The sequence below is a fragment of the Mustela nivalis genome, assembly GCF_964662115.1.
Source record: "Mustela nivalis genome assembly, chromosome: 6".
NCBI lineage: Eukaryota > Metazoa > Chordata > Mammalia > Carnivora > Mustelidae > Mustela > Mustela nivalis.
Window position 1 is genome coordinate 42,225,800 of NC_139025.1, and position 27,328 is coordinate 42,253,127.

The 27,328-nt window shown below is 41.4% G+C and overlaps 2 protein-coding genes across 6 annotated transcripts in view; both read left to right on the forward strand.

Moving 5' to 3' along the window:
• TIMM9 (translocase of inner mitochondrial membrane 9) overlaps nt 1-27,328 on the forward strand; it is a 906,959-nt gene that overhangs the window by 675,049 nt on the left and 204,582 nt on the right. The window lies entirely within an intron of this gene.
• SLC35F4 (solute carrier family 35 member F4) overlaps nt 1-27,328 on the forward strand; it is a 223,285-nt gene that overhangs the window by 194,168 nt on the left and 1,789 nt on the right. For 2 of the 3 annotated variants that reach the window (XM_082735088.1, XM_082735086.1), the window contains exons 2-7: nt 2,288-2,473; nt 6,714-7,011; nt 11,905-12,124; nt 21,230-21,355; nt 23,182-23,374; nt 26,460-26,549. In XM_082735088.1, coding sequence (XP_082591214.1) covers nt 6,794-7,011; nt 11,905-12,124; nt 21,230-21,355; nt 23,182-23,374; nt 26,460-26,549 — 847 coding nt within the window. In that variant the 5' untranslated portion in view covers nt 2,288-2,473; nt 6,714-6,793. Of the gene's footprint in view, nt 1-2,287; nt 2,474-6,713; nt 7,012-10,272; nt 10,543-11,904; nt 12,125-21,229; nt 21,356-23,181; nt 23,375-26,459; nt 26,550-27,328 lie in introns of those variants that run through there. The other variant, XM_082735087.1, reaches the window with a different exon arrangement.

A 27,328-nucleotide genomic window follows, 5' to 3' on the forward strand; every position in this document is an offset into this window, starting at 1 on the left:
TTAAAAAAAAAATAGAGACCCCAGTAAGGGACCTTCAACATATGGTCAACTAATCTTCAACAAAGCAAGAAAGAATATCCAATTGAAAAAAAAACAGTCTCTTCAATAAATGGTGCTGGGAAAATTGGACAGCCATGTGCAGAAGAATGAAATTGGACCATTCTCTTACAACCATACAAAAAGATAAAATCAAAATAGATGAAAGACCTAAATGTGAGACAGGAACCCATTAAAATCCTAAAGAAGAACACAGCCAGTAACCTCTTTGACCTCGGCCACAGCAACTTCTTGCAAGACATGTCTCTAAAGGCCAGGGAAACAAAAGCAAAAATGAACTTTTGGAACTTCATCAAGATAAAAAAAACTTCTGCACAGAAAAGGAAACAGTCAACAAAACTAAAAGGCAACTTATGGAATGGGAGAAGATATTTGCAAATGACATATCGGATAAAGGGCTGATTTCAAGATCTGTAAAGAACTTATCAAATTGAACACCCAAAAAACAAATAATCTGACCAAGTAATGGGCAGAAGACATGAACAGATACTTCTCCAAAGAAGACATACAAATGGCCAACAGACATAGGAAAAAAAATTCTCCACATAACTTGTCATTAGGGAAATACAAATCAAAACCACAATGAGAGAGCACCAGTTAGAATGGCTAAAATTAATAAGACAGGGAACAACAAATGCTGGAAAGGCTATGGAGAAGGGGGAACACTTTTACACTGTTGGTGGGAATGCTAGCTGGTGCAACCACTCTGGAAAACAGTTAAAAATAGAAGTTAAAAATAGAGCTACCCTATGATCCAGCAATTGCACTACTGGGTATTAGCCCCAAAGATATAGATGTAGTGAAAGAAGGGCCACATGCACCCCAATGTTCCTAGCAGCAATGTCGACAACAGCCAAACTGTGGAAGGAGACAAGATGTCCTTCAACAGATGAGCGGATACAGAAAATGTGGTTCATATATACTGTGGAATATTACTCAGCCATCAAGAAAGGATGAACACCCACCATTTGCATCAACATGGATGGAACTGGAGGGTACTATGCTAAGTGAAATAAGTCAATCAGAGAAAGACAATTTTCATATGGTTTCACTCATATGTGGAATATAAGAAATAGCTCAGAGGATCATAGGGGAAGGTAGGGAAAATTGAATGGGAAGAAATAGGAGAGGGAGATAAACCATTAGAGACTCTTGACGCTAGGAAACAAACTGAGGGTTGCAGAAAAGGAGGTGGTGTGGGATAGGGTAACTGGGTGTTGGGCATTAAGGAGGGCATGTGATGTGAGGAGCACTGGGTGTTATATGCAACTAATGAATCATCGAACACTACATCCAACACTAATGAGGTACTAAATAGGTTGGCTGATTGAATTAAATTAAAAAAAAAAAAGATAAAAGAACCTCCACATGGCAACTATACACAGTTGTGGGGGAGGTGTGTGAGGTCCTTCTGAGCCCTGAGTGACTGCATGGTCCAAAGAGCCATGAAGCTGACCCACCCTGGGCGGGGATGCATGGAAGACTAATCAGGATTAGGAGGGTCTGGGCCTATGGAGGATCCTGAAGGCTGGGTTTTCCTCTGGGAGTGGATAGAGGCCAGAGTTGATTGAGAAGACACAAACTAATTGGATTTTTCTGACCAATCCAATGGAAACGTGTAGAGAGGACTTCATAAGAAACACCATGGGCAGTTTCATGGGTTAAGAATTTAACAGTCAGTCTTAGGAGGAAAAGGGAAAAAGCCCCTGTGACAGAACCGTTTCCTTCCCTTGAGGTTAACTATTTGACTGCATTAGCAGTTCTAATTCAGAGCAGATGTATCCACCCAAACCATTTACCATTTTGTCAAGTTTGTTTTTGGTTGACAGATTTATCTAAAAGGATCCTTTATCTTGGGGACACAGACCTTGCCAGTATAGAATTTTCTTTTTAAGAGCCCCTCTTATAAAATTACAATTGAGCTCAATGAATATCCCTGATATCGGGACTGTGACTCCTGCTGCCATGTGTTTTACTGCCAAGGCATTTAAAATCTGCTTCCGGTTTGGGGGCACCTGGGTGGCTCAGTCGGTGAAGCCTCACTGCTTTTGGCTCAGGTCATGATCCCAGGGTCCTGAGATTGGTCTCCCTGCTCAGTGGGAACTCTGCTTATCCTTCCCCCTTGTCCCTCATCCTTGTTTGTTCTCTCTCACTTTTTAAAAAATTCTTAAATCTGTTTCCAGTTTTTCCTCTGGGAAGTCCTCAAACTGTATGAACTCTTTCTTCCCAGGTACCTCCAGATCATCAGTAACTCGATGTAAACCAGGAGCCAACTGCCCCAGTTCCCACAGTGGCATCAGCAGACAACTGTCCCCTCTTTCTGTCACTGAAGATTCTTCTGCTCCTATTCTTGAACTTCAGAGTCGAGGATCCTCTGGAGTGTGTGGACACAGAGTTGAAAGGCCAAACAGATCAGGTACCATGGTGACCTCCTCTTAAATAACAGTACATCTAGGTAACCTTCTAACCAGCCATGAAAGATGGTACCATTGGCCCAGAACACAGAGACATTACATGGTCTCTCAGGGGTGGGAGTGGGAAGGTTTATCAAGTGGAAGAAGAAAGAAGGGAAATGGATAGATAGGATCTATTAGTGGTGTACAGTATAGCAGAGAAACTGGACACCAGAGACAGTTGTTGAAGGGCTTAACACATGATTAAACAGTTACATTCAATTAAGTTTATAAGGTGACTAGTTTTCTCATCTTGAAGATGTCAAACCCCAGCATCTTTGATCTCAACCCTGGGATGCAGTAATAGCACTCTCCCTTTCTGAGATTAAAAACACCAGAAAAAATCACAGACTCTGTTTTTGTGCTTGTCACAACTGGCAGTCCTTGGAATCCTTCTAGTTTTCCCAGTTTTATGTCTTCTTCAGGACACTGCACTGCCTCCCTGATCAGCATTTACTGGTCAATCAAGACCTCTAGCCTTTCCTCACATCCGCTTGACCACACCCACCAACTCCCAAGTTACTCAGATTATTAGAATTGCTAGATAAATCTGATAGCAGATCCAGGGATTTCCTGGCAAATTTATCATTTTCCAATGTAGCTGAGTCCACTGGGCTGCTGCCCATTCTGTCCTGCTTGGCAGCGGACATCTCATTGCCTTCCACAGAGAAGGTGCTCAAGTTCCCAGTTCACTCACTTCCTCTTGTCACGTGACTGCCCTTCCACTTCTGAAAAGAGTGAAAACAATCAACAATCCTATGCCAACAGATGCTTTCCTCTGTGCCACGATGTCTCTGTTCTTTTGTTTGCCAATTACCATATTTTGGGGCCACCGTTAACATGCGTGTTTCTACCTTTCCAATGTCAGCTCCTTTCGCCACATCCTTGGTCACCTCCTTTCCATCTCTGCCACCTGCATTTTCAGTGTCCTTCCACTCATTCCTTCGGTTTGTCCAATAACATATTAAATATCTTGCATCCTTAAAAACAATAACAAAACAGCAAAAACAACAAAAGACTCCATCCAAAATAAATGGGTAGTTGAAAATAAAACAGAACTTTGAGAAAAGAATGGAATTCAGGGCGCTTAGTATGGATGGGGAATAGTCAACAAAGATATACAAGAAATAGAAAAGCCTCTTCTAGGGCTCTCCTAATTTGAGAAGAGGTTGGGATATATATATATATATATATGAAAAGATTTTTCAAAAAGTGACAGTATTTTAAAATAGTATCTGAGCAGCTACTGACCCCAAGGCTGAGGTTCTTTTTAAAAATGAAGAAAATGACATCTTAAGTCTTCAGAAAGTTTTAATTGGCTTTAATAAGTTGCAGTAATATTCCTATTATCCCAGTTATCTGCAGAATAGAATGTTCCAGTTAATTAAATATACTGGTTAATAAAGACTTGCTCTATCTATCATAGGCAGACTACCAATTTTAAAATCTATACCATTAAAGATCACAGAGGACATAATTTACTTTGTGCGATGATTCACAAGGCACTTGGGGGGTATTCCAGGGCACTGAAGAAAAAAGAGAAAAGGAGAATGATCTGAAGAGCAGCTCACCATGCTTTCATGAATGTGATGTACTTAAACCTCAAAACGAATCCCATGAGACAGGTGTTATCACTGACAGATAAAGAAGCTAAGACTGGAATCAAACATGAGCTCAGGGCTATACACTGGTTGCACCCAGGTTTCCAAATTCCAGTGGCCTCTGCCATTAATGACTCTAACCAAGTTTCATGGTAATGGATGGAATTCCTGGTATATCAGTTTTAATGGTCTATACAAAACCATACATCTAAGCAGGACTGCAGAGAATTTAAAACCACCAGAAAAATAAAAGAGCTCTGGAGACCCAGTCTTTCTATGATATTGATAGATGGTGAAATTAAAGAATTGGCAACAAGTAAATCTAGCTAGCAGAAGAATGGTTTGATGCTATGGGGGGATCTAGGTGACTACTGGGGGCATCAAGAGCACGATGGTACGATGGTACGATGGTGGCACCAAGCAGTCTATGAAGAAAGTGACAGCATAGGCAGGTATCAGTTTAACAGGATACTGATAACCTTTACAGAATCATTCCTCCTTGGTGAGATGGTCCCCAAGAATAATGTAATCTGAAGAGTCCACCTTTCTCTTAGGCATCCCTCCTCTTCAGCCTCAAGCCAGGCTACCATTCCTGTCAGGAAACAGAATTTTTTCTCCAGACCATTTCTGAAATTTCCAGGGGTTGAATGAAGAGCTCAAGCCTAAAACCTAGACAGAATGAGTATTCAGAATAAAAGGATTTGGACCCTAGAGTCATACCAATGTAGGTTCAACCTTGGACAACTTTTAACACAAGCCTCAGTTTCTTCATCTGTAAAATGGGAGTGATAATATCTACTTTACTGGGTAGGTTAACTTTTGCTTCCCAGACTCCCAAGACAAAAGTCTCTTATTCTACCCTCTCACTCATTTTATATTTTTCCCCTCTGCTCTCTGCATAAGCCACATGGTTATAGAGAGGATTTGCAGGACTGTTATCAAGAGCAAGAATTGTCTATACACAGTAAAGGGAGCTAGCTGGCTCACACTTCCAGGCTCATGTCAATGTTACTACATCATGAAAGTTTCTCCCGATCATTTCCCTCCCCATCACTTAACAAGTGCCCCTCTTCTGTTTCTACATGGCCTTGTATCTACCGTTGTTGGCCCTAACACACTATTTCTGTTGGCCCTAACACACTATTTTGGATGTGTTTTCTGGTTTACCACTAGGCCATGAGCTCAGGTCTTTCATCTTTGAACCCTTAGGACTTAAATAACTAACTAACTCCTGGTGATCTCTATAAGATTTTGCTAAACACATAAATAAAAGAAGACCAGTTTTCATCTTCTAGAGGCTTAGGCCCTGAGAATCCAGTACCGTTCAGAAGACTTTGAAGTCCTACAGTAATTGCTGTGTTTGTCATTGCTCGGTTTATATTCCCCAATTCAGAATTCACCCTCAAGGCTTGCTACTCCCTTCCCAAATAATTATATTAGAAAGCATTACCTGGGTGAAAGTTTTTACCCCAGGGGGGTGGTCATACCTGGCTTATTAAGCAATAGGACCACATTTAGTGGGAGAGAGAGTAGGTTCTAGAGAGAGAAAGTAAGAAACCCATCAGCTACCACTTACAATCTGCAGCCTATACCACTTTCTTAACTCCTTGGACAAACCCTGTGTTCAAAGGAGGTGCTTGGAGACAGGAGAGAACTTGCAGACAATTCTGTCTCCCTTCCCTTGATATTCTAACACCTGGGATCTCAGCTTGGGGACTCAGTGACTTCTCCCTTTTAACCTCCCAACAAGTGCATAAATTTATTGTGTTGAATTTGTTTCTCTATCAAGAAAGAAGTCCTTTATGATTGTCGCTTTTAGAGAATTTTGACTATTTTTAATGTAAAAAAATGCTACTAAATTTTCTTAGTAAATGTACAAATACAAAGCAGAACTCATTGTGCTCCCAGAAATACATTAAATTGTAATTTGCTCCAAGGTGGGAAATGACTTTGTGTAGTCAGGATTTGCCCTGTTCTTGGGACATAGTGCTTTTCAATTTAATAGTCAGCTTTGCTGCAGTTTCAGGGTGGGGGGGAACCCACCTTGGTAGAATATAACAACAAATACTTATTTCTCACTTACTTTTCATGTCAGCGGATACAGGGCTGCTTTGGCTGGGATCTGCTCATTCCCCCACAGAGACTAAAAGGGCAACTCCTATTTGGCTTTTTCTATTCTAATGACAGAGAAGATGAGCAGGAGAGGTTAATGGGACCTTGTGATGCCCTTAAAGTTCTCCTGGGAGGCAGCCTACTTCACATCTCTCTGTTCATGTTTGATTAGACCAAGCAGGTCATGTGGCCAAGTCGAAGTCTTTGGAGCTGAGATATGTAATGCTTTCATGAAGAAGTGATTAGAGTACCTGGAAGAACAGCACAGCATCCACCAAGTTCATGAGCATTGTCGTGACCTTAACAACGGGTGGGGGTCAAGATCCATACTGTACCTTACAGAGCAAAGATTCAGGAGAGAAAGGGAGCCAGAGTTAATCCCTTTAAATGATGGTAAAAAAGCAAAACCCTGATGATACTACTGTCTGCCTCTTTGGTTGCTGTCCTATAACCTGATTTCCACACATCTGTATTCCTCTCCTGTTCTCAGGGGATGATGGAACACAGACTCATCCTGAGAACAGCAGCCAAGAAAACAGAATCAAGGCTCGCTGCCAGTCTTGCACGTCCATGGTTCTGAAGGCTGTCTGGGGACTCTTGATCATCTTGTCAGTGTCATCGTCTTGGGTTGGAACCACACAGATTGTAAAAATTACTTACAAGAACTTCTACTGTCCATTTTTCATGACTTGGTTTTCAACAAACTGGAACATTATGTTTTTCCCAGTCTATTATTCCGGTCATCTGGCCACCGCTCAAGAAAAACAATCTCCGATGAAAAAGTTCAGGTAGGTTTCATGTTAAAGGGCCAGTGCAAGATGTTTTAAAATAATTTTATGAAACTGCATAATTTCTTCTCTGTGGCATGATGAACTGAGTTGACTAGGGGAGTGTGGAAAGCCAGGATCTAAGGTTGGTAATGAATACATGAGCACTAAGAAACAGAATCAGCTCCCCCCCTCCCACCGCCGGCACAAAATTATTGAATGTCTGTCACATGCCAGGCACTGTGCTGGTGCTTTTGTAGATCTTATCTTAATTCATCATCACTGCTGGTAACATGTATCTTTTAAGGCAGTGTTATTATTCTTATGTTAACACAAGAGGAAACAAATTTAGAAAAGTTGAATGACTTGTCCAAGGTCACACAGGTCTAATAACAGGATCCAGATTTAAATCCAGAATTATCTCTGAAAGTCATGCTTTAAGGGAATACCCCAGTGGCTCAAGCCCAGAAAAGAACATGTCTTCATAAGATTAATTGTTACAAAAATATTTGCTCAATATTTGGGACACTGTGGTACCTAAGCAGATAAAATGATCTGGTTTCACAAAAAAAGGAAGTTTGGCCCTAATAGTTTAAAGATTACTTATTTATTTATTTTTGGCCAGGGTTGGGGGGTGGGGTGGTAGGCAGAGGGAGAGAGAATTTCAAGCAGACTCCCTACTGAGTGGAGACTCAGGGAGCCTGGCACAGAGCTCGATCTTATAATCTGAGACCATGATCTCAGCCTAAACCAAGAGTTGATGCTTCACCAGCTGAGCCACCCAGGCAGGCGACTCCTCCTTTTAGACGGGCTTCACCAGAAAGTTCATTGTATACTTGCAGCATACTTTGCTAGCAGTGAGCCAAGCACCTTCTTGTAATGGTGGGGACTTTCCCGGCTGGAGGCAGTCCCCGCCAGCAGGCCAGCCCTGAGGTTTAGAAGATGCTGTTATTTGCTGGTTGGGAGCACATGGGACTTTCACTATTGGTTCACCAGGTATGAACTTGGTAGTACCACGGTTCTAGCAGTTGTTCTGTGCTAAACTTGGCTTCTGCAGCCCCATCTTAGAGAGCTCAGGAAGCTGGCAGGACCAGTCTTGCCCAGCACTCGATGAAGGCAAAAGGCAGCATTTGGGTCAAAGAACCTTTGCTGACAGACAGCTTCTCGAAGAGGAAAGGCGTAGAGGGAAGGAATAACTTCCAGGACAGTCACTCTAATCATGGAGACAAAACAGTAGTCAAGACCTCAGTGGATGGCAGTGGGAGAGGGACAATTCTCTACACCCACTTACTGTTCCTTGGCAGAATGACAACAAACTCATCTTGGAGAAGCCAAAATCACCTTTCTTTCTTGCCCCATACTTCCTGAAAAGATGTGCATTAACAGAGTATTCTTAAAAACTTAACAAACTGCAAAGAGTCTATTTTCAACTTCCACTTTCTTTCACCAGCTTAGAAGCAGCCAAAAATATTAAAGTCACACTGTGTGCTGATCTTCCACAGTATCCATGACTATTCAATTAAAATTAAGCAAAATCTATATAAGTAATAAATGTTTTCTGGTTTGGAGGACAGAAATAAGTCTTACACCTGTTTGTAATTGCTAAGGATACTTTGTATTTGATTCCCATCAAATAGACATGAAGTTGGGACACAAGGTCTTTTTTAATAACAATATTTCATAAGCAATTTCAGGGAACAAGAGTATCAAACTAAAATTCTCCCTGTTTGAAAATGGCTTATCCATAGCTTGTATGTTCTACTCCAATGCTCCTGTGGTTTAGATACACATGCTGATAAAAACAAGTGTTTAAAAAAACAAAAAAAACCCAAGAGTTTAGTATGGGAGGTTGTACCTCAGAACACCTCAAAGCATGCCAAGTTGGCTTTATTTAAGATAACACATTTACAAGAGGTTGCTGCTAACAGAAATGTTGTTTCGGGAATCAACTTCATCTCCACCACATCCCTTATGTCTGACTAACTCCGAATTTATCGAAACCTGTGATTGGGCAGGACACCTCCACCTGTGAGTGCAAGTTGGTTGAAGTTGGCCATGTCTGAAACCAAATCAAAGAGCTGTTATTGTCAAGCAGAAAACATGGTCTTTGAAAGGAATATTCTCCAGAGGGCCCCTCCATAGGAGAGGTAAACATTGCCAGAAAATTCTGAGATCCTTCATCTTATTTTCCTTGTAGACTCATTAACACCATCTGCCAAGAAGGCACTTCCCGGAGCTCTCATGGCAGAACAAGGGGGAGAAGAGAGTTAGTATGTAAGACTGGAAACAGAATTTGTCCCATAGCATCAGATCCTCTGACTCTTTTCTTCTTTTCTCTTGAATGGTATGAAAGAATTTTCAGTTCTTTTTCTTATCACTAACATCATGACCTGAGCCGAAATCGAGAGACAGACGCTCGAATGATGAAGCCACCTAGGTGCCCCAATGTTGAGCATAATTAATTTACTAGTGTCCCCAGCTTCTAACTTCTGTCCAAATTTGCCACCTGTCAGGGCCTAATGCCTAGAAATTCTGATCTCATCATCCCAAGGAGAGACTCAGTGTTACTTGCTCATCTATAGACATCCTATCTTTCTCTGAATTTTCACATTTCTGAGCACTTAATGCTTAAATAACATAAGGTCCTATACCCCCATGACCAGGCATTTGAATGGAGAGCATTTTTAAGTTCTGCTATGGCAGGGACAAACGGGGAGAAGGTTGATAGGCAGAGAAGGGAAAAAGAGGGGACCAATAAGGAAGCTAACACGGTGGGTGGGGTAGGACAGTCTCTGCCCCTCCCCCCACACTGGGGAAGAAAACTCTCCCTGTCACTTTGCCTCCTGCATTCAAAGTCTTTGCTTGAGAGCACTCAACCCAGCATGACAGTGGGCTCTGGGAAGGAAGAACCCTCCCTGGCCAGGGCCAGCGATATGAAAAGAAGTCCTTTCCTTAGAAATGTGTTTGTTGTGTTTCTTCATCAATGTGTATCTCAAAAGCCATTTAGCACTTGTAGATGTCAGGATGAGCCCGTGACTAGCAGCTCCAGCTCTGCCTGACTGACTTTCTCACAGAGCAGATCCCTATGTGAGGACAGAGAGATAGGATCCCTTGTGCCAACTGCTGCTTGGTATGTATGTGGCTCTGATTCAGTGTCTCTCCGTGGCTGTGGGGCTTAAGAGATGCCCCTCCATTTCCCTGAGCAGGTGTGATTTCTGTTTACTTTACAAAATACTTTGTTTTTAGGTTATCTTACCCCTTCTTGGATTTTGTCTCTTTCAGGTTAAAAATTACTTTTGGGAAGTTGCATTTTTATTTTACAAAAATCCTTCTGCTTTAGTTGTCTCCCGCATCAAAAGTAAAACTGTTACACAGGTTTCTATGTGTACATTATGCATTTTTAACCTCCTGGGATTCGCTGGCTTACAATTCCCAGCATTCTCCGCTGCTTGGATGCAGTGTTTTCCGTGAGACTTGACATTGAAGGCCATACTCCTGTGCTTAAAGCCTCACCACTTTGTCACTCCCTCCCTCCATGTGGCCTTCCATAGGGTAAGTTGCTTCATATGCTGGGGCAAACATTGGCTAGAGATGATTTTGGTTTGTAAAACTTTGGGGCACAATTGTTTCTTTTCAGAAAAAGCCCGAGGAGAAATGGTGCTAGTACTAGCTAGAACCATGTAGATTTCATTATAACCATGCAAACATCAGTAGCTTGTTGCTTTCAAAAAGGTAGTTATACTACTCTTGAAAATACACAGCCTAGCACAGGATAGTTGCCCAGTAAATGCCTGGATGTTCATGAACAACTGCGTGGAAAAAAATAAAGCTGAGTTATCCCAATGGTGAGTCTGTTTTCAGTCCATAGTCAGACAAACACTGTTATTTTATCACATCATTATTGTCTGTCTGTATCACTAGTTTGAACATTTTTATTAAAATGGCCCCTTGAGGGCACCTGAGCGGCTCAGTTTGTTAAGCATCTGCTTTTGGCTCAGGTCATGATCCCAGGGTCCTAGGATTGAACCCCACAGCAGGCTCCTTGCTCAGCGGGGAGCCTTCTTCTCTCTCTTTCTGCCTGCTGCTCTCCCTGCTTATTCTCTCTCTCTCTCTCTCTGTCAAATGAATAAATAAAAATCTTTAATAAAATAAAATGGCACCTTTGGTTAAATAATCAGCTTAGTCAGAAATCAAACAAAGCAAACATTTAACCGAAGTGATTATTTTTACACAATAAATTCAGATAATTTCCTCCAAAGCAACCAAATGTATGTATATACATACAACCTGAGTTTGATTTTTTTTTTAATTTATTTGTTTTACCAGTTTGGGGTCATCACAGAATCTTTTGTCATTTTTTTTTTTTTCCTGTCTTAGAAATGCTAGAGGAAAACCAAATTAGTCAACTGGGCAGATACATTAAAAAGAGGTCTTGCCCCTTAGGAAAAATCAAATCCCCAATGGTGTGGCTCTCCACAGTTTGTGGGTTTGCAAGCTGTCTCTACCTGTTCACACAGTCGCAGAACTCTTGGTCCTGTTGTAGTCACCCCCTTGAGAAAGAGTCTTCTCTCTTGTCTAATAGCTGGTAATCCTAGAAACTACTCATTTCTGTATTTCTCCAGACTTCTCTGAGAATGTTCAGCAGCAGCAGACTGGCTGCCCCAGCCATCTTGAGAGAATATCTAGGTAGGAAAGGGCTAGCTCTGCCCCTGGGGGACGTGGGCTCTTGTCCATGGAGCCCTTTACCCCCCGTTGTGCTCCATAGGTGGGAGCCCTGGGTAAGCAAGTAAGTTCCACCGATGAACAATGGGTGTTGAGTGTTTGTGTTTTTACCAGAAAATGTCTGTCAAGAGTTAGACAACCCAAAATGTGTCACAATTAGTACCTGACAATTAACCTCTTTTTCTTTCCTAGGGAATGCAGCCGGATTTTTGGTGAAGACGGTCTGACATTGAAGCTCTTTCTTAAAAGAACTGCTCCCTTTTCTATTCTATGGACTTTGACTAATTACCTGTATTTACTGGCTTTAAAGAAGCTGACAGCCACGGATGTCTCTGCTCTGTTCTGTTGTAACAAAGCCTTTGTCTTCTTGCTGTCGTGGATCGTGCTGAAAGACAGGTTCATGGGAGTGAGGGTAATGGCACACTTGATTTGATGTGTGAGGCCGCCTATGATCGTAAATCCTTGGCATCAGGAGAGCTCCTCTGTATCATGGAATTTCTGTCAAACTTTCCCCATTGGTTCTGAGTACAAGTTGGAAATTGAAGATGCATTAGGACACGCAGGCAATTACAGTATCATGAAAGGATAAAGAAAGGCTCTCCCTTGGGCAGTCTGCTGATTTCAACAGGAGGCCCAAAAACAGACCAGGGAAAATAAGTTCTTTTTTTAGAATTAATGGTGTGATCAACTCCTTCTGTCCTCAGGAAAGAAGGGTCTGAGAAAATTAGCCACCTTAAAGGTTATGATTTTTTTTTTTCAATCAACATATGTTGGGACAACTCCCTCATGGTTTCCCTCCCCCCGACCCCAAGATGGATTTAATTAACATTGGTGTAAGTAGATAAGGTTCCCAAACAGTAATTACAGTCACTGGTAATGGCACAATGCTGTTAAAAGTGGCTCTGTATCTTGGGTGACTAATCTAGAAATGGAACGAAAAGCAACAATTTGTACTTTGGGGTAACAAATCCTTAATTGAACCATATTAAACTTCCACCAGCCACTTCAGTTCTGAGTTTATTCCTTTCAGAAGTAATATGGATTTGAAAAAAAAAATCATTTTGTATTCTTGTTCTAGGTTAGATTGATTGAAACCCATGCAGCTCTAAGGAGCCAGATCTCATTCTGGCACGGCACGCCACCGTGATGAAAATATTGAGAACATAATTCTTTAGAAAGAGGTATAAATGGAAAGCTTTTCCCAGAAGATAAACATCACACACTTGCTGTTCTCTGAAAGAGAAGTCAAAGACTGGATTTGAAACATATTTTTCTATCAAAATATTGTTCCTCTTACAATGATATCAGGTCTCTGGCCCCTTAAATGCTGAAATGAATACTAGAGAAAAAATTGATGACATCCCTTAACCCTTAAAACTTTTTTTAATAGGAAATTCTGGTTGTATCTTGGGAGATGTTGCTCGGAAATTTAGAACTGAAGCCTGACACGAACAAGAAGTAGAAAGCTATGGTAGAAGACAAGATGAGAAACCCTGAACCAGGCCATGATCTATTACCATCCCCAGTTGTGGTACCACACTCTCCACCATCTAACTTAGATTTGCCATCCAAAAGGTTTAATGTTTTTATATGGAGAACACTGGTACTGACTGCTTACCATCAGGTACCCTGACCGGTCCTTGAGAGCAGGAACCATCTCTGTATTTGCTTACTGCTCCATTCAGGATTAGCTACATAGTTTGTGGGGCCCAATGCTAAATGAAAACACAAGGACCACTCCATTTTTTTTTTTTAATTTTTAAAGCAGCTTTATTTTTTCCCCCAAGTTTTTATCTAAATTCAAGGTAGTTAGAAACGAATAAGATATTATACATTGGCTGATTGAATTTAAATTTAAAAATACATAAATAAATTCAAGTTAGTTAACTTATGGTGTAGTATTGGTTTCAGGAGTAGAATTTAGTGATTCATCATTGCATATAATACTCAGTGCTCATCACAAAAACTGCCTCCTTAATGCCTATCACATTTAACCCATCCCCCTTCACACACATGGGCCCCCCATCTAGCAACTCTTCTTTGTCCTCTAGAGTTAAGAGTCTTTTATGATTTGCCTCCCTCTCTGTTTTTATCTTATTTTATTTTTCCTTCCCTTCCCCTATGTTGATCTGTTTTGTTTCTTAAATAACACAGCAACAGCACAACATGAAACCAAGGGCAAGGCCCTTCTAATCATGGGACCCTATGCATCTGCAAAGGTCATATGTCCATGAAGCCAGCTCTGCCTCTGTCTGTAGCACCTAGAATAATGCAGGAGACAAAATAAAACTCAGTGATATTTGAGGATATACTACATAAATTCATGCTTATGAGATCTTTCTCTTTTCTATCTGCCATCACCATGGACGACGCATGAGAATTTAGAAGGCCTTGCCAGAAGAGAGGGAAAAAGAAGAGATTTAGGGGCTTTTCTGCCCTTTCAATGGCATCTGAATACCAAAAGGGAATCAATACCTTCACTATTAGATTTACCAATGAGAAAATCAGTTGTATTAGAGTGAATGAATGCATTTAAACAGGGTACTTACTCTTGCAAAATGTCCTATCAAAAGAGGTTCAGTGTTTACTTGAGATTTAAAAAACAACAACAGCAACAAAAACTCAGCTGTGTAACTTCTATTTAAATCACACATTAAGGAAATCTGCCTATAGACTACAGACCATCACTATTCGAAAATTGGCATCTCTAGTGGAAGGGTGGTCCCCAATAAGTTGTCCGCATCCTCATTCCCAGACCCTGTGAATGTGACCTTATGTGGAAAAATGGTCTTTGCAGACATAGTTAACATAAGGAGGATGAAAAGAGTAGATCATCCCAGATTATTTAGTTGGCTCTAATTCCAATAGCAGATACCCTTATAAGAGACACACACAGGAGAGACACACAGAAGAGAAGAAGGCAATGGGAGCGCTGAGACAGAGATCGGAGTGAAGTGACATGGCCACAAACCCAAGAAGCCTGGGACGGCCCCCAGATCCTGGAGGTGTCAAGGAATGTATTCTCTCTCAGAGTTGCTGTTGGGAACATGGTTCTGCTGGATTTGAACTTTGGGTCTCCAGAACTGTGAGAGAATAAATTTCTGTTGTTTTCAGTCACCAAGTTTGTGGTAAATTATGACAGCAGCCTTAGAAAACTACTACAGCATCCGTAAGTAGTAAGACCCAATAGGGGAAAAAAAATGATTACATATCCAATGAGTTGTATATATTTGTTAATAAGTACATATGTAAGACATCATAGATAGCAAAATGGTAACATAAATGTCAAGCATGGTGGAAGTCATATAGTTTTCTTTTTACAAACCACAAAATGCTTTGCTCCTTACTGGGAAACATGAGGAAGTGTTTAATGCCATGTTCCAGAAGAACGTCAAGGTATAATTTTGACAATGCGTGTAATCAGGCCATGGGATAGGAAAAGAACCACAACATCTTCAGCATTTTGCCTTTGACAGTCTCAGCAATTCTGTTTTTTCCTGAGACATATTGAGAACATGTGTAATTGGGTCATCTGAGAAATTAAAGGAGAGCTCACAGAACACGGACAATGTAAATGCCATTTTCATTGCCTACATCCAGACGGATCAAATTAGTGCCTGTGCAGGCCACCTCACTTGGACTAGTCTTTTGTTTTGTTTTTAAATAGTTCAAGTGCTGCTTTCAATCATCAGATTACAATTTGTATATTTTACTCACTCTCAGTCTTCAGAAGTTTAGAGATAGATTGCTTTTGGATTATAATTTTCATTTGACCCAAAGGATGCTCGCGTTTAAGATGATCACATTCCTTATTTCTATTTTTCACATCCAAATGACACTCTAGACAGAAGGAAGGGTGCTTTAAGTTATAAAATCAGTTAACATGTGTTTCTCTGGAGCCCCAGTTGGCACAAGGTAATTGCTCATGGAAAACAAATTCTGTTTTATGAATAACTTATTAATAATTTGTGTCCTTAGAATATTGATTGCATTATCAATGGAAAGGTAATTTGTTGTACATTCAGTTTGCTATCATAAAATCATTTCAGCCACTTCGCTGGTAAATATTGATGTGTTAAAACCTCTTTCATGAGTAGTCGATTACAGCTGATAATATGATCATCCCATGGAAATTAGTAAACTTTTTAAAAAGACCTTTTTCTTTTTAATTGCACAAATGTTGGTGAGAATCCAGCTCTTGCAGCTTTGAAGTAGGGTGTTTTCCCATCTTCAAGATCCTGTCTTGTTTAGCTAGAGCTCTTCAATTCCTGAAAAGCCCCTTAATTAAAAAAAAAAAAAAAAAAAGTTCTCTTCAAAGAAAATGAACCACTGGCTGGGGATTTTCTCCTCTGTCGCTGGTATTGATTGCAGTCCAATCTGAAAAGTGACTCATCTTTTAGATCTTGTCCCTCTCTTATTTTTTAAATTGTTAATTGAAAATTTCTTTCATTTTTAAATTTGCTTGAGTGGAGGGTGGCGAATGGTTCAGCAGACCCCAAACTTCCTTAGCAGATTTAGGAAATGAATTTGTGTCTCTTTGGCTTGACATGCATGTATTTTTCTAGCTGTAATTGGGTCCTATGCAGCTAACTCTCCAAACTGTGGCTCTTTTGGACACTTTCCAAGATCCACCACGGACCGACTAGGGTATGTCAGTTAAACGGAATCTTTCGCTGCTTAACCTGCACTTCTCTGAATTCAAATTGGGCTCCAGAGTGCCCTACATCAGGACACTGGAGCTAGGCTGTTACTGACTTGTGCCAATACTATGCATTTAGAGAAGAGTCGAGATAAACTTTGGTTTCCACCCTGCCTTTGGTTGACATTTATGTCGTAACTGTGCAATCGTGGGCCGTGCAAAATCCTCTATCCAGAACCTTCATGCTTCCTGGAGGAGGCAGCAGAGGATGGGTACTGGCATTCATCCTTACGGTCCCCCTCTTGGCAAGAGAAAAATTCATGAATACAGGGGGAGAAAGCTGAAGTGGAATGCTCTCCAATTTTACCCCCTGCAAGGAATCCGTAACCCCTTAACAAGATACCATCAATAGATCTGCTCTATCCTCCAGGCACACCCTTTAGTTTTTCCATCTGGCCGTTCTTTCCCTCTTTTCTGTCCTGGTCTCAGATCATTTTCAGATGGATTTTATTCACATAAAAATAGATGTGTGTTGAGAGGTGGCGGGTGAGAATCTTGGTTTGGGGGTCTGCACAACTTGGTTCGAACTGTCTGTCCCCTGGCACCCTCTGCGCGTGCGCGCACACACACACACACACACACACAATCCGTATGGCTATACTCTGTCCTCTGCCCACTTCTTTCATTTCTCACACTTCAACTCTTGTCCAATTTCACTGGATCCGAGGAAAACAGATGGTTCACCTTCATGGAACCTTAGATGTAGCATGTGGATAAGCTTAAGGATTCTGCATAGCCTTGGTTTTCCTTGAAAATGGGCTCTATTTAAATAACTCAAAGAGAACAAGAATGATCATCAGTGCAGTTCTCACCAGCCAAGCTATTAATGTGTATCCCACCTTCAGCTGGACATTGAGTCTTGGACTTGAGTACAGCCCTGCCAGCAGCGTACCTTTGAGGGTCTCCACGCTAGAGGCTGCTGTAGGCTTGCTATTCAGGGATCCATTGTGAGTCAGGGGAGCTCCTCCATGCTCACCCAAATTTAGAAACACTGTTCACTAAGGCAAATTAAGGAAAGTTATTTCAGTTGCGATTAGAAAGAGAAGCGATTAAAGGTTCACTTCAATACGCTGGACCCTAGAAGAGCTGGTATCATTACACAAATAATAATTCTGGGCACCATTTTGTAAGTGGGGGAAGCAGTGAATGTAATGAGGCTGGTGAACCCTCACAGAGATCAAGAGAAGGGCCAGACCCTTGTGGTTTTGAAGGCCTGAGACAAAAATAAATAAATAAATAAATAAATAGAATGACGAGACAAGAAAAGAAAACATTCAAAAGCCAGATGTTCCTCTAGCTTTTATGTGTACAGATGAATCCTTTGAGAGGGGACAGAAGCCTAACTTTCATGCAGGGTCACATGTGGTCAATAGCACAGTGACATTACTGAATGTTTACTTCCAGAGCCATCTTTGGGCTTGAGGAACACACTCAGCCAGCCTTATGGTGCCCGTCTGATTAGCTCTGAATGTTGACAGGAGGCTCTCAGAGGGGGCTGAGCCTGCGGAGGAGGGCAGCTGGCTCAGGAGGAAATGTCCCTTAAGAGATATGCTGGGCAAATGAGCTAACAAAATCCTCTTCCTCGGGGTACTTGCCCCAGGTGGGCACACCATGACATGAGAGGCCCGAGAGGTTTCCCAAAGCTGAAAATTAGGCTTTGGCATTGTTGTGGTCATTATGGTTACGAACATGCTCACCCAAACCAGATTCAGGGAATGGCAGCGGTGAGTCAGTCTTCTGTCTTATTTAGACACTCTGGTTGGTTATAGGGCTGGAATTGGTGTAGGTTGGGAGGAGAGCCACAGAGGGCACATGAGATGGTGTCTTCTCAGCAGAAGCATCCCTCATCTGGATGCTCACGTGTTCAAAGGCATTTGAGGGGCGGGGCGCTGTCCCTATGTAGGTGTAGGTGTGCACATAGGAGCACTTCTGACTCAGGATTTCAGGCACAGGCTTCCAGCAGGCACATGTCTCATGTCCCAAGCCCAAGAAGAATCATTTTGTGGTTTTTGTTCAAAAGAACAGACTATGAATCCTTCCTCAGTAACTGATCAATTCTGAAAATACCTGTGACTCAGATTTGTGCTTACACTATTTGTTTTCTGAAAATTCAAAAAGTATCTACTCTGCAGTTGGCCAGTGGTGCCAAGGAAAGCCACTCCGGGATCATCTGAATGACCACTCCACTAAGCCTCCCCCGCACCACCCACCCACAGCCATTTCCCTTCATTTCCTAGAATTACTGAGCTCTCTTCCCTGAGTTCCAGCTGTGTAGATAAGAAACACATCGAACATGTCTTAAAACAGAACCACAGAAAATTTGTTCTGTTAGATAGTTGTGAAATTTAAATTAAAAATGTGGAAAATAATTTAACTTATCTTTTCCTCCCAGGAAACCTATAACACCTATAAATTGCTGTTTATACCATAGAGAAGAATTTTTCTAACATCTCAAACGTTCAGATTTTCATGCTTTGAGAACATAACTAACTACACTGTCGGCCCCCCAATGTGAAAAACGCTCCCCTCCATGAAGGCAATTGGAGGAGACCCTGCTGTAATTGATATGTCAACTTAAGTGGTCCAGCTAATATTTCCACAAGCACTTGAATATAAAATGTAATGGAGCTCTTTAAAAGGCTCATCGCAGTTGTAATTTTGAATTGCTATAAAATTTATAATCTTTGTCCATACCCAATTCCTATCTTGGGAATTTATAATAGACATAGTACACGTATATATTTTTACTAAATGTTGACTCAGAAAAGGAAGTGCTTCTAACTGAAGCCATACCCTGGGGGGGTAATAGTATTAAATAGTCATCGCTTTCCAGACAGTGTTCTTGCTTTTGCCTTTTATTTTGGATAGACTGTTTGTTTTCCTAGTTCCCTAAACCTAGAATTCTATATTACGCCTAACTGCCTAAACCCAGATATTATGTATTATAGAATAATTTTAATAATTTTAAATATGAAACAGTACATTATGTTAAAGTTCATTATGATTAATACTGTATTCTAATAACCCTTTCTTGATCTGAACAAGAAAACACAACTGACACTTGGCCAAAAGAAAACAAATATTGATTCAAACTTATTGTCCTACAAGCTCAGTCTTAGGAGGGAAATCTGCTTGCGGACCTGAACACTTTGACCCATGAACATTATTTAAACACGAAAGCAAATCAGAAAATGCCAGTGTCTAATGTGCCTTTTCATTTCTCTGAAATCAAACTTTTCAGAGGATCGTTGCAGGTCCTGGGCTGAACTATAAGTCCCCAAATTGAAGAAAATGATCGCCCTCACAGAATTTCCAAGTCTAGATAACCCCCTCCCCATGTTTATTTATGAGTCTATTACTTCTTGTTTGGAAAATTTCCTTGACACCTCGTGGTGTGTGTATTAGATTCTATTCCCTCTAGTGAGAGGCAAAGCTTAACTAGAACACATGCCTGGGAGCTTTACAGAACATGATATTCACTCAGCAAGAGAAACGCCTCCCATCAAGCAGCCTCCTGGAAAAACGCTTTATGAAGACGGTTTTTCACTGCTGACATGTCAGCATCTGTTCTCAAGTACTCCTGCTGTTTTTCATAAAGGATGTTTAGTATGGAGCTAAGACTGAAACCAACAGTGCACTTGCTTTTGGTGGTCATTAACAAAAGAATTGCTTTAGTAGCATCTAAATTCTATGTGTCATCGCTATCATACTCTTCACTGGCCTGGAGGGAGTCTACAGTCACATGTTGAAGAGCTCCATTTTGTTGTAATAAATAATGCACTAATAATATTCGGAGGTGCCAAAAAAAAGTCACCTATGCAGAAGAACTATCGTGGAGGAATTGATTTATTTGGGAATACTCAGAACTGAACCTTAACAAAGTTAACTGCCAGGTGCCTATATATTTCTTGCAAAGTTACATACATCTTGGTTAAAAAGTCAGTGAGACTATTTCACAAGGAAATGACATATTGTTCCCCATCCCAGGGGCGGTCATTGTACTGTTTACTATAGCTTTGAAATGTTTTCCAGTGGAATCAGATCAAGATAATTTCAGAAACAGGTGCAAATCAGCATTTCACTAAGGGAGTGGACCCCTGTTTTGAATAGATCCAGGATCATATCAATTTATATTAAACCATTATTATTTTAATCAAATGATGAATATTTCACTTTCTACAGTTAACGCTCTAGAGTAATGGAATAAGTGTATCTTTTTGTGGTTAATTTGCATGTAAATCAAAGGAAGAGCTAGCTTCCATTTGACACACCAATGGCCAGTGCAAACTCAACTCCCTCCTTATAAATCACTGGGAGAGATGGCACGCTTTCCTTTTTTCCCCTTGGCCTAAATTTTGTCTCTTAGCTGCACCAATGTTATGTCTACCTAATCAAGTCCTGTTTATGTGTCAATCTTCAAAATCATGCATTGATCTGAGGAGCTGATGAAAATGTATGCTGAATTGTTTGAAGCAAAAGAATACACTGTAGATAAAAATGCTCTGGAGGATTAGGAAATCCTATTAAATTTATTTCACCAACATGTATATTAATCTCTAAGAAGTTGAGCTAAAAGATTAAACTGCAAGTACTAGCCCTTAATTAGAATGTGAGCAGCTTTTATATTCTCTGTCTGGATGTCTCATGAGCATACTGATTTCTTGTTAATACTGACCCTTCCTGCATTGAAACAGAGATGTACGAGAGGTAATTGGGTTTGAGGAAGCATTTAGCAACTCTCATGAAGTTTTCAATTGCTTGCCCTGAGATATGGAGGCATCAGGGTTTTTTTTAATCTCTTTGCATTCTACTTGACAGATAGTCGCTGCAATCATGGCCATTACTGGCATCGTCATGATGGCATATGCAGATAATTTCCATACGGATTCGATCATAGGTGTGGCATTCGCAGTGGGCTCAGCCTCTACATCTGCATTATATAAGGTATGTTGTGCCTTTTTTAAATGTCATTGGCTGTCATTCGTAGCTTAAACTCAAGTAATAAAGGAAGCCAGGACAACGAAAGTCTTGGCATGAGGAAAAAAAAAAAAAAAGATGGTTTAAATAAGACTAAGTACCATTTACTGGGTACTTGCTACATGCTGGGCACTTGCCAGAAGTTTTCACCTGTGTTGACTCAACTTTCTGAGGCACAGGCACTTACCCTCACTTTCCAGATGAAGAAACTGAGGCTTAAAAGATTAGTAACTTGCCCAGGGGCATACAGCCAGGAAGTGATAGAAAGATTTAAATTCTGACTGGCCACTTCCAAAGCCCATGCTCCACACCTCTGCCTGTCCACAGTCATCAACCAGTTGCAGCAGGGGCTGAGAAGGACCCCCTCCTCTCTTTAAGGTTCTTTATGTTAACTGCCTACAGTCATTACCTTAACCCAATGAGGTGTTAAAAATTACAAGAAGCTGTCACTCATGAGCTGACTGCTACGTATTAACCCGAAGCCACAGGAACTTCTGTTATTAGTGAAACGAAGGGCCTCCTTTCCTCTCTGATGGATACTCTGGGTCTGCACTATGTACTTACCACTCGTTCTCTGCTGGAGCTGCCACTTTTGAGAGCCAGCTTTGAGGAGGTAGCTAAGGCACTGTTCCACTTTCACCTCTCTTGGTGTTTCAATGAGCAAATGCTCTGTGAAAAGCAGGAAACGCCCTTCGCATCCCTCCTGGGTGCCTGTTCTGATTATTCACCAACACTGGGGCTCCGGCTCTGGCTCTGAGGGCACTGAGTCTATTTCCATATTGACATTTCCTGGCCCACTGATTCTGTGACTGGCTTGACAAGTTTTCACTCAATTGCCATTAGTGTCTAACTGGCCCCCAACTGAAACTCCTCTGAGGTGTCTAATGAGACCAAAGAACAGCACGTGGTCAAGTTCTCTTGATTCAGTTTCTCAAGAGAAAAAAAATAAGTTCAGTTGAAATTAAAAGCAACACATGGAATTGCTATGTGACTGGGATGGCTGTCTTTTTGAGAGAATTCTCCTGACCATGTCATAGATGTACTCATCCTGGGAGCAGTAACATTTGCAGACACGCATAAAATCAAATGTGCGCCGTCGGAAAGATCTGCTTTCTTCTATGTTGTTTGAGGATTAATATAGGAAGCAGAAGGGTTATAAAGCCAAGAACTATCAACTCGACCCCTGGCTCCTCCTCAGCCCAATGTGACTTTATGTTGGCCATTCATACCTCCTTGCTACCTTCTTCTGTACACAGATTTATATCCAGAAAAAAAAATTTTTTTTAATCTGGAGAATAAACAGAGTATTTGTGAAAATAAGTTAAGCTCCGAGAGAAAAGTGCTTATAAATCCAAGGCATCATTATTACATCTCTCAACAACATAATGATCGTCTCTCTGTCTAGTTTAATTTTTGGTATCTGTCAGATTATGGGTAAAATGAATCCCATCCTAGAGGGAAAGAATTGACGGCATGTCAGCCCTAGATTTTCCTGGGTTTGTCTACACAGTTAGTTATCATTCACCCTATACCCATCCCTGATGGTGGTTAACACAGTGCCTGCAGTTGTTTCCAACATCGTTAAGGAATTCATTTTATGGCATTTGCTGTTTCAAGTGAAGACAACAGGGCATCTTACTTATCTCAATGGCCCATTTACTGTCATGGAGACGGTGGGGTAAGAAGAAATAGAGGATAAACTTTGAGTTGGTCAGTTCATTGTGTAGAACTTGCCTTGCTGCTCTAGCCAAGTCTCTAACTGTGTGGCTAAGGAGTTTCTTTCCCAATCCAAGGTCTTGTTCAAGATGTTTCTTGGAAGTGCCAACTTCGGTGAAGCAGCACACTTTGTCTCCACGTTGGGTTTCTTCAATTTGATCTTCATCTCTTTCACCCCGGTCATCCTGTATTTCACCAAGGTAGAGCACTGGTCATCATTTGCAGCTCTGCCGTGGGGCTATCTCTGTGGGATGGCCGGGCTGTGGCTAGGTAAGTGGCCCTGGGTTTTGCCTTCCATTCCCTACATCATTTTTGACCTTTCCTTGGATTAGATAAATGAACATAGTAGGGTTATTCCCTTGGGAACCTTTGTCTTCTGTTTCCCGAACTTACTTAAGGCTGGATAATGGTCAGAAGGTTCTCTGCAGGCTATTGCTTGTATAGATCAGAGATGTTCAACTGGTATATCTCTCACGAAGTAAGGTGTGAGCTAGAGGCCTAGACCACTCCGATCACCACCGGGCTTCAAACAGCCTTGTCCATTCTTCATGTTGTCCTGTATGATGTCACTGTGTTCCAGCATAGCATGGTGCACCAGGCAGAGGGAGAGAGGAGATGGTACATTCAAGGTGCTCAGAGTGGATCAAAATGGCTGGAGCACCAAGTGCAGGAAGAATAGGGAGGAAAGAAGGAAATGACATTCTGGAAAGAAACAGGTCATGAAGGAGCTGGAAACCCATTAAAGGGAGTAAATCCATTTAAAAATCTTTAAGCAGAGGTGACGGGCTCCCATCTGCATTTTAGTCAGCCAGCTCTGGCTGTGTATGGAGAATGAATTTGAGATAGGAAGCCCTCAGCAAGCAAGAGAAGGCAGAACTGGACTTGGTCACCCTGCTAAGTAGGTTGTGCCTAGTCGGTGACCAAGAAAAAATCACCTGGAGTCTTTTTAATGTTCTCTCTCCAAATTCGCCAGGCTCAGGGTGGTCAGCTGCACCTGAGCAACCAGGGGACTGTGACTTTCCAGCTGTGCTGCTTCTGTCACCCACTGTAAAAGGAGCCTAAAAAATAATGAGCCCACTCTTGTCTCCCTAAGCCTGTGAACAACAGAACCGACTACATGACTCAATGTCCCTTTACTCAGAACCAAATAACTTTCATTCTGCTCCTCTGTCTTCACCCTTCCCAAGGACAGCCCCCTCTGCCTGATCCCCATTTTCCCACCACACTTGACCTGCAGGATGTCTGCCAACCCTCAGCTGATCTTTTATCAAGGTGGCATAATCCGAAGCAGCTTTGCAGTTCCTGGGAGAAAACCATTGGTCTGGTTTTCATTCCCACAGAAGCCTTGGGTTATCTTTTCTCTACTTTGGCCCAGGCCCCTAAGCAGGGGGTGGGGCAGGGGTCTGAGACCAGAAAAGGATCAAATGTTGATTGTTGGTCTTTGAATTCTACTTTTGAAGTCGAAAGATATGTAGTTATGACCTTTCATAACCTCTGCTAAATTGAGTAGAAATCGATAGCAGTATTTCCATAAGAGCCAAACATCCTAATTAAAAGTGCCCCGATAATTTCCTGGTCAAAATTGTGTATGCATGATCTCCAACTTACTGCAAAGTAGCCCTTCACCAACATATGTCCCTTGGCTTGGTCCATTCACCTGTCATGTCTGTGTCCCACTGAAACTTGGGCGAGGCCTCATGCTACAGATAGCATATTGAATTATATATCCTTGTCCTTAGGTTGTCAGAAAAATGAGTAAGTGTTCTACCTAAAGAACTAATTAAAAACAGACAACACATTTCAGTGAAGCCACCTGTTTTTTGCTGAGTGGGAAGGGCTCAGTTCTCACCCAAATACCAGTACTTTCAATCTGCTGAAATAATCCAGTTCAGCCGATAAAAGAGCAGTACAGGAGATTAGCATAATCTGTGTAGGATTGAATACCTTCCTGACTTGCTGGAGTGTGCCATATTTGACTCCCTGAGTCTACGGAGAGAGTTGAGGGGCTGGAATAGTCATTCCCATTGTAGCTCTGCCATGAAGGAAAAACAATTATTAACTTTGGAAGGTCCTCTGCCTTGATTGCCACCACTATTGTACAATAATTATGAAAGAGCCCATGTTTTATGAAAGTTCAACCCACTGTCTCTATCTACCAAGTACAAGTGACTCCAGATAACAAAGTTAGTGGGCTTAATTAAGGCAGGGATTATAAATAGCAGTAGAAGAATAAACACTGTCCTGGAGTAGTTCTGGAACCATCTTTGGTTCCTTAGAGATATAGGCAGTATGGTTGAATCATTTACATACAGATCTCTCTGAATTGAGGACCATTCCTAGTTGTTCATATTTGTTTCTCTAAACAACCCCTAAAAGAAACACAATTGAAATCCATTAAAATAATGCTATGTAGGGGCACCTGGGTGGCTCAGTGGGTTAAGCATCAGAGTCTTGGTCTCAGTTCAGGTCCTGATCTCTTAAGACCCAAACATCCTGATTAAAAGTGTCCAATTTCCTGGCCAAAATCAACCTAGCCAGGAACCATCACAAAACCCAAATTCCGTGTGGAACCTACTTGAGATGAAATGAAATAAAATAATGCTATGTAGTTTATCATTGTTTCTCCTTTTTATCATAGTTTTTCTTTCAAAAACATATATTTTTGATCATTTTTGTAGGGGGTAGATGATTATTTTATATTTTACTAAAAAGATCCAAAATATTAATTCAAATATATCTAGTTATACCTTCCTTTGGTTCTGTGGCCCTGCCCTTGGATAATCTGTGCACAAATCAGGATGTGGAAAAGAACCCTGGGGTTCAGTGCATTACACTGAACACACTTTCATTTGCCTGTATGATGCTCACCACGAGGGAAAGGAAATAAAACAGCATAGGCCATCCTTGGATAGAGCTTCGTTTAGGCAGTAACAGGAGAGCCTTTTCATTATCCAGGAATATGGCGTCATACAACAAAGTAACAAAGGGAAAAAAATCCAAACTTCAAACAGTCCTCTGCTCCCTCCCGACCTCTGGCTGGCCCCAGCCTGCCTTTATAGTGCTAATAAGCAGTGTCCTGAATTGATTGTTTCACTGCTTTGGATTTGTTCTAAACGCCCTTTGCCAGCCAACTGGCAAGAGATCAGGCAGCCAAGGTGACAGAGGAGAAAAGAGAATAGACTACTTCAATCGAGAAACTCGTGCATCTGGCTCCCAAATTAGAGGATTAATTGACCAAAGGTGCAGACTGTGTAGAAGGCAGGTTTAGCAAAAACACTGGTTCTATTATGTGAAGAAGGAAAGAGCCCAGCAGATCAGTTTGCCTTCATCCTCTGTATCCTCCTGTGTTTTTCAGCCTTCAACATCCTGGTGAATGTCGGCGTGGTGCTGACATACCCAATCTTGATCTCCATTGGGACCGTGCTCAGCGTCCCCGGAAATGCAGGTACCGGTCGCATTTGACAAGTGCGCCATCTCTTGCCTCTGTTCCTTTCACACCCTGAGTGGTTTCTTCGAACAATTGTGAATTATGTCCCTTGCCTTGGAAGATGTTTTTAAATATCGGGAAGGTGGCAGACAACAGAATAACTATGCAGCAGATTTAAAATTTGCAGCTATAAACACTGTTTTTACTCAGTCGTGCTTTTAGAATTAAATACCAAATGTATCATTTGGGTTTCATGTAATCTCCCTGACAACCTAATTTTGCGGTATTTTTAGAGGAAGTCCTGTGGAAACAAAAGGCATCCCAGCCGAGGGCTCTCAAGTACACGTCACTAATGAAAGTGTAGGAAACGTTCAGGGTGTGGGCTCCCCGTCAGACTATCCGTGGGGAGCGGCAGAAGCTTCTCCTGGGGGCCGAGCAGATGGCCCTCTGGAATATGTACAGGAAAAAGCAATTGGGCTCACTTTGGGAACAAGAAGAGAGGCTATTTTTCCAGGATGATCTTTATAGTGAAACATGTCAATGGAGCAAGTTATGAAAGTGAGGGATTTGGAAGACCATACGGTCCTCACTGTGAGGTTTTATTTTTCCAAGTCTCAGGTACCCAACTTTCTCCTAATCATCAGGTACTCATTGAGCCTTTACTGTGTGGAGAACTGTAGAAGAAACAGGGAGGGGGAAAAGATATTATTGTTCCCCTAAGAAACTTACACCAAATTTGTAAAAACAAGATCAACATATATGAAATAACTTAACACCCCACAGTGGGATTTATTAGC